At 37.9% G+C, this 7,879-nt stretch overlaps 1 protein-coding gene across 1 annotated transcript; it reads left to right on the top strand.

Annotated features, from left to right (window-relative positions):
* The first annotated feature begins 2,405 nt into the window (after positions 1 to 2,405).
* Positions 2,406 to 7,647, top strand: LOC130988881 (zinc finger CCCH domain-containing protein 14-like). Its single transcript, XM_057912849.1, has 3 exons — positions 2,406 to 2,792; positions 3,224 to 3,284; positions 6,649 to 7,647. The coding sequence occupies exons 1-3, from the start codon at positions 2,729 to 2,731 to the stop codon at positions 7,421 to 7,423; spliced, it is 900 nt and encodes a 299-aa protein (XP_057768832.1). The 5' UTR covers positions 2,406 to 2,728; the 3' UTR covers positions 7,424 to 7,647.
* The last annotated feature ends 232 nt before the right edge of the window (positions 7,648 to 7,879 follow it).

Below are 7,879 nucleotides of genomic sequence, written 5' to 3'. Positions count from 1 at the left end.
AGAAAAAATGCGTAGAAAAAAAAAAGACATGTAGTTAGTTTTGAACTTAGGTGAGTGTAACAAGAGAGTAATAGTTAGCTATTGCACAACCTCATTTTTGTATTTATTTAGGAAAACAATTGTTATATATTTTTTACAAAGGCGTGCCCAATTAACCTGCTGCTCTCGCCCGCGCCCCGACCCGTTTTTTCCATACACTTAGTCTCATAAGAGACCAATTTTAAATTCTAACATTTTGATTTGTCCCACATATCTTTCATTCATTTTGCTTAATGCACAATAAATCGTGCTTTTTTTAATCTTCTACTGTAAACATTCTGGTTATATAATCACAATTAATTGCCATGTGATTTGCATTTTTGACCGAAATTCGTCATTGTGGGAAATTTCAAAAAAAAAAAATGATATATTTTTTATTATGAAACAGGAATTATACGGCGGACTGAAAAACGATGTCATTCGAATTGGGTTATAGAAGGTTGGAATTTGTCATCGTGGAAAATTTTACATTTACATTTTGCCACATCATTTACATTTTTTGTCGGAATTTGTCATCGTGGAAAATTTTAATAAAAAGAGAAATTTATTGTGTATTATGAAACAAGAATGAAAGATATTTAATGTTAAAAATAAATACATCCTAAAACATTGTCAAAAAACATAAAAATTACATAACTATTTAATTTATTTTTCGACGAGTCTTCAATTCTTCAAAGTGTTTGATAACTTCGTCATCAGAAACTTGTAGAAACATATCTTTTTCAATAAAAATAACCAAACAATCATTTAAAACTTGATCTCCTATACTATTTTCCAACTTATTCTTGATGTAAGTCATTTTTAAAAACACTTTCCTCTTTATTTCAACACGCTTTGAAAAAAAAAACACGCTTTGGAATTGTTTCCCCCCCCCCCCCTTTTGATTTCCTGTAGAAAGTAAAACTCTGCATTCCAAATGTACTTTGCAACTTTTTTGTTTAAATAAGAAGGTAATGTATTGATTAAATGATGAGCTCGATGAAAAGAAAGAAAAAGAAAGAGATGATGAGCTTTTTTTTAGTTGGGCCAATAGAATTTAGGATTTTAAAAATTGGAATTTTCTTTTACTTTGGATTAAAAATTTTATTTGGGGGTGCAAACCTTAAATTTAAAATAATTTTTATACGAATATTAATATTATTAATTTTTTTTGGGATGCAACTGCACCCCCATGCACCACATTGAATCTGCCACTGGGTACAATTATATAACTATTTTGAACACTTCCTCGTAGGATTTAAATTATCCACATTTAGAGTTTAGATTCCCCACTTAAGGTTTAGATTCTCCATTTGGTGTATTGCACGAATGATACTTATGGCCATATTAGTATCATTGGTGACATATACCTGTGTACTGATATTATTTAGATGGGTATAATTATATGATAATTTTGAACACTTCCCGTAGGGTTTAAATTATTCATTATTCATTTAGGATTTAGATTCTTCATTTAGTGTGTTGTAGGAATGGTACTTATGGCCAAATTACTGCCATATACTCTCTTTATGTAGTGTTATACGAATGATACTTATGGCCATATTAGTGTCATATACTTATACTCCCCCTGTCCGCCAAGAGCATGTCACTTTCATGTATAATTTATACATGAAAGTGACATACTCTTGGTTGACGGATGAAGTATTTTTTTTTTCGGTTGACACATATGGCACTAATAATGCTATATGTGCCTAACCCGCGTGCAAATTCGAATCCGGTCTGTCCTAATTAAGGGCAAAATAGTCTTAACACGTAATAAATTGTCAGATTTTGTGTTTTTTCAATTAGTGGCCAACTATTGTGTTTCTTTCTTCAAAATGACTATTTCAAGAGCGCTCTCAATATTTTTTTTGTAAATAAGTAGATATAATGAGTGTTAAAGTTAAGAGTGTTTGTGGGGTATATTTTTTAAAATTGATTAGTCATTTTTTTTTGTGAACGAATGAAAATCACAAAATAGACATTTTCCGTGGATAAATGGAGTATTATATATTACTATGAAATAAGAATGAAAGATTGTAAAAACAAATCAAAATATTAAAATTTATTTTTAAAAATAAAAATTTATTATACTATAATTTTAGACGAAATCTAAAATTTCAAAATATCACGAGAAATTGAAATTCCCCTAGGTGGTGGGTAGGTCGGTTTAAAAGAATTATCCAAATTGAGGATCTAGGCATGGGCCGTTTTGTCATGAATATGAGCTCAGTTCTTAAAGATGAAGCCCATTTGAAGCCTATCCATACACGCACGTGATTCCTAATGAGTTTCTCGGAGAGCACGTGACATCCCAACGATTATCGATTTTTTCTCATCACACAAAAGTGTGCGTCAAATTTCAAGGTGATCCCAAAATATGCCGTAATATAAATAAACTCCCACAATATTTTCAACATTAGTATTTCATCCCCACATTTTCTATAATTCGTTGCGCTCACTGTCGTGCTCTGTCTCTCTCTCTATCTCTAGCTGTAAGAGAAACCCTAGTTTCACTGTTTCAGTAAGATTTGAGCTCGACCAATCAATTAGTGTTTTTTTCATCTCTTTTTATACTCTATATCGCGACTCACCTCTCAGAACTTCATATTTTCGTGAATTCAAGGTTCCTTCACCGAATACTGGTTTCTTGAGCATCTTGTTTTAGTTGATTTTGTGTTTCATTTGGTGTAATTTTGATCTCTGAGCTATGGATACTCGCAAAAGAGGCAGAGCTGAATTTGCTAACGGCGGTTTCAAGAAACCTAAGCCAGGTATTAGCGCTTGAATTTAGAATAATTATCTATTTTCTCTTCCCCTACCTGGATTTGCATGTGTATCTGCGGTTTTTAGTTTTTTAATTGCTTGGGAGAGCTGGAAATTCGTAATTTCCTGCGTGGTTGTGGAGGAAATATGTGAAAAAGAATTTTTAGATCTGTTTAGCTGTCAATGATTATTCAGTTAAGAACTCAATGGGATCTACCGGTCACATTATTTAAAATTTACACATTTAATGTGGAAGATTTTGCCGGTGTAATTGATATCATGAATTGTATTTATTATTTTCTGTATGTAGCTATAAATTTTGTTAATTCATGTTCAAGACACTTCTAAATTTTGTTTGCTCAAATGAAATACCAAAGCATTATCTGAATAATGTTAAGAAATCAACAACTGAGAATAAGTAATTAATGTCTTGCAACAGAAATGGACTCCTTATCAAGTGGTATAGGAAGCAAATCGAAGCCTTGCACGAAATTTTTCAGGTTCAAATCTCAACCTACCTAATGAATATTTGAAATTCTAACATCCACCAACAGGCTGTAATGCACTGTGATAAATGGTTGTAGTTGATGCCGAGGGTCTTTATTTAATACTGGAGATATTCATAATACTGAAGATGTTGAATAATCAATTTCTTTCTTGATACAGATTTTACCATTTAACAGTAATGATATCATCATCCAGATTTGATGCGGATGGATGAGTGAGATAACTACTTAACAGTGCTTTTCATCCATTTGCTCTTGGTGGACTGTTGCTTTTTTTTCTCAAATTTTAATTGCTAGTTTATGCGTCTGCCAATTTGATTTCTCTTTAGCTTTTTTTTTTTTGATAAGGAAAGTAAATATTATAGAACGAAAAGGCACCAGTAGTACCAAGAAGATTACAAAATCATCGGTGATTCATCATTCGACATCCACCTATGAATCCCAACTCCATCATTAACAAAACCAAAAATTCTACCCCAACTCCACACTCTAGCTTTGATTTCTCCAAACAAGTTTGCACTCTCCCATATTTTGTTCTCAAATCTACTCTCATTACGCATTTTCCAAATAAGCCAAGTAGTACAACACCAAAGAGCCATCAAGAGCTTCTTATTTCTTTTCCGGCCACTCAAACTAGTAAAGAACTGAAAGTGCGAGGACACGTCATATGGCTGCGCCATGCTAACTCCGAGCCATTGAAAGATTGCTTCCCATACCTTTGAGGTCTTTGGACAGTGGATCAACAAGTGGTTCGTGGATTCCTGCCGATGAAAACAGCCGATGAAAACAGGCGTTACATCCCACCTCGACTTCACACAACATCACATTTCTTCTCGAGAGATTGTCACACGTCGGAATTCTGTTCTTCAAAATTCTCCATGCAGTAAGCTTGACTTTGTTTGGAATAGGGATCTTCCACACCTTCGTACTCATATCAGTTTCCTCCACCGCCTCCGTAGTCTCGTTTGCTTGATCTTTAATAGCTTCATAAGCGGACTTGGTTGTAAAGCCTCTCCCGATGTCGCCACTCCATGTCCATCCGTCCTTGTTACCTGCACACAGATTAGTACCAGAAACAAGGCTAAGCAACTCCGAAACTCCTTCCCTCTCTCTCTCAAATAGCTCTCTTCTCCACCTTAAATCCCAACACCATCCAGTATCAGTCCATTCCCCAACTTCACAGATTGCAGCTTCTTTATTAGCACTCAACTGAAAAAGTCTAGGAAAAGTAAACTTCAACGGCTTTTGTCCAACCCACCACTGACTCCAGAATTTAAAGGTCTTCCCATCCCCCACCTTTGGCTTCAAATTTTGAACAAACCAAGAATTGCTCGCCCCTCCCGCCGCAGAAACGATCTTCGGCCACCACCCATCTCTAAATCTACCTTTCCCTGCGTTTTCCAGACCTGTCTCTCCCCACTCAACCTCACCATAAATGGACCTAACAATTTTAGCCCAAAGCATGTCCCTTCCAGTAAGGTACCGCCACAACCATTTAACGACAAGTGCCTGATTAAACCACTCAATATTTTTAAGCCCCAAGCCTCCTTCATCTTTTGAAGCACAAAGCACCTTCCATTTCACCCAAGCAATCGCACTTTTACTAGAACCCCCTCCCCACAAAAAATTGCCAAGTAAAGCATTTAGAGAACTCACAATTGATTTTGGTAAACAGGTAAAAGAGAGCTGGTAAATCGGTATAGATTGAAGCACAGCCTTCACCAAGGTCACTCGGCCCGCGAGAGAGAACTTCCCATTTTTCCACGAATCGATTTTCTTTCTCACCTTCTCAACCAAGTATTTCCAATCAGCAACCTTTTTGCCCTTGCTACCCACTTTAATACCGAGGTAATTGAAAGGTAAGGAGCCTACATCACAACCCAAAACAGCCGCCATCCTCTCGATCTTATCCTCCTCGACCCCAACTCCAAAGAGACAACATTTTTTGAAATTCACAGCAAGCCCTGACAGTAGTTGGAACACTCTGAGAATCCTTTTAACTGCCACTGCATTTCTTTCATCATCCTCCATCAAGAAGACCGTGTCATCGGCGTATTGGAGGTGCGAAATTGAAATGTAATCATTTCCTACCTTTACCGGCTTAATCAACTCCTTCTCAACAGCTCTCGTGATCAAAGAGTGGAGCCCCTCCGCTGCAATAAGAAAGAGAAATGGGGAAAGTGGATCCCCCTGCCGTAATCCTCTTTCTAAACACACCTCACCAGATGGAGATCCATTCACCAAAATATTCGTCGTCGCCGAGGAGATACAACCTCGGATCCATTTCCTCCATAATGGTTCAAAATCCATTCTTTCAAGCATTAAATCCAAGAAATCCCACTCGACGGAGTCATATGCTTTCGCGAAATCCACCTTGAAGATAATCCTCCCTTTTCTCTTCTTAGTAGCCTCCGCGATTGATTTCTCTTTAGCTAATGTGGTACTATTGCATCTTGTCACTCACCACAATTCTAGCAAATTAGAAATTCGGGAAGTGCCTTGATTCATGCGCTTAGTTGAGTTACTATTTTCATAAGTATGTTATTGGCATTCAATCTTCACGTATTCGGTTGCTGTTGGAAATTTTCGGTCATACCTGATTTCTGTTTGAGCTCTTGTTTTTATTTTATTGATTGAAATGTTTTGTAGGAGCTAGTCTTTTTGCTATAGGGTTCCTTTCTTTGGGTGAGGATAAATGGAAACATATGATCTGTAGAAATTAGAATTGGGAGTTTTCCGGCATCTATATACTGAAATTCTCAGAAACCTGGCTTGATTGTTAAGTTCTTTCAACTTTGTCGTGTGCTTTCAAGCCAACATATACTGTCATGAAGTGATGCTCTATACTAGGAGTTTCCCAGTATCTGTGGTTGAAGATATTAATGGTCTCCATTTGTCTTCTTAGTGAAATGGCAAGAAAATTTTCCAATGCATAGTATGGAAAATTTAATTAGTCTCCAATATATTCTTGTAACCTACATCCTGTAAGTTAATTGTGATTTATATATTTGATAAGTTTATTTAAAGGGAAATAAGGAAGAGAAGCACTTGAGAAGAAACCAAACTCAAGCGGGGCTTTCAAGACCTTATTTTTTGTGAAATACTTATATAGCCAGCTACTTTTGCGGTTTTGCCTTACAAGTCCCTCTCCAATGATTCTCTCTCATATGCGACATCTTATTGTTTAATTTCATCTATAAGAAGTAAACTTTGGCATTCGATATCTGCTTGATATATATGCATGCATTAGTATGTTAGTGGTAATCACAAAAAACGGCTAACAGTAACAGTTCAAGGGAGTTCTCCTATCTAATGAGTCAGAGAAAAGCTAAGGTCCAATATCCTTTTTTGTTTTCAGCATTGCTGGTTGTCCCTTTGGTGAGAACTGCCACTTCCTCCACCACGTTCCCGGCGGCTATAATGCTGTTGCCCAGATGATGAACCTAGCCCCTGCTCCCACCCCACGACCAGCGGGCGGTCCCCCGCCTGCCCACCAGAACGGTCATGGTTCTGCCCCGGCTGCTGTCAAAACCAAAGTATGCAACAAATACAAGACTGCAGAAGGTTGCAAATTCGGCAACAAATGCAACTTCGCCCACGGGGAATGGGAGCTCGGTAAGCCCATCATGCCATCCCACGACAATCCCCGTGCGACCGGACCTATGCCCCCAGGCAGGTTCAGTGCCCGGCCGGAGCCACCTGTACCTGGACCTGCAGCTAGTTTTGGCGCAACGGCCACGGCCAAGATCAGCGTAGATGCTTCCCTTGCCGGCGCTGTCATTGGGAAAGGAGGAGTGAACTCGAAGCAGATATGCAGGCAAACAGGCACCAAACTATCCATTAGAGACCATGAAACAAATCCCAATCTCAGAAACATCGAGCTCGAGGGCACATTCGAGCAGATCCAGCAAGCGAGTGCGATGGTGAGGGAGCTGATCGTCAGCATTGGTTCAGGAGGCGGGTCAGGCGGACCGGGGAGAGCATTCGGGGGCGGGGGTGGAGGCGCGGCCTCCACCGGGGGTGGGGGCAACTTCAAGACAAAGCTTTGCGAGAACTTCGGGAAAGGGTCGTGCACCTTCGGGGATAGGTGTCATTTCGCACATGGTGCAGCTGAGCTAAGGAAAACAGGATAGGATCCATCATTTTGTTGTGTGTGGTCTGTGTTTTCTTGAATTTTTTACCTGTGCAGAGTAATACAACTCATGAATTGAATCTTGTAGCAGCTACGTAGGTGATGATATTTTAAGATTAAGACAGTGTAGCATCAGTCGCAGGTCTTCCTTTTTTCTTTTTTCTATTTTTGTTTTTGCTTTAACATTAAGATTTCTTACATCTTATGCTCAATTTCTTTTCCATTTGTCGTGAGTCTCTATCCCGTTAGTTGCTTGTAAGTTGTGACATCATTTTTATATGTTTTCAGTCAATTATAGTTTTTACATGAATTTCGTAGTTTCTTTTAAGGGTTAATTGTATGTAATATCACGAAATTTATTTTTCTCACGATCTTTAAAAATTCCATTTTTTATCAAATACTTCGACATTTATTCAATTTCTCCACGATTTTTTTTTACCCTCGAATCGGAATCGAC

Source organism: Salvia miltiorrhiza, chromosome 6 (genome assembly GCF_028751815.1).
Source record: "Salvia miltiorrhiza cultivar Shanhuang (shh) chromosome 6, IMPLAD_Smil_shh, whole genome shotgun sequence".
NCBI lineage: Eukaryota > Viridiplantae > Streptophyta > Magnoliopsida > Lamiales > Lamiaceae > Salvia > Salvia miltiorrhiza.
The sequence above is the reverse complement of the archived record's forward strand: the minus strand, read 5'-3'. Positions and strand labels throughout refer to the sequence as shown.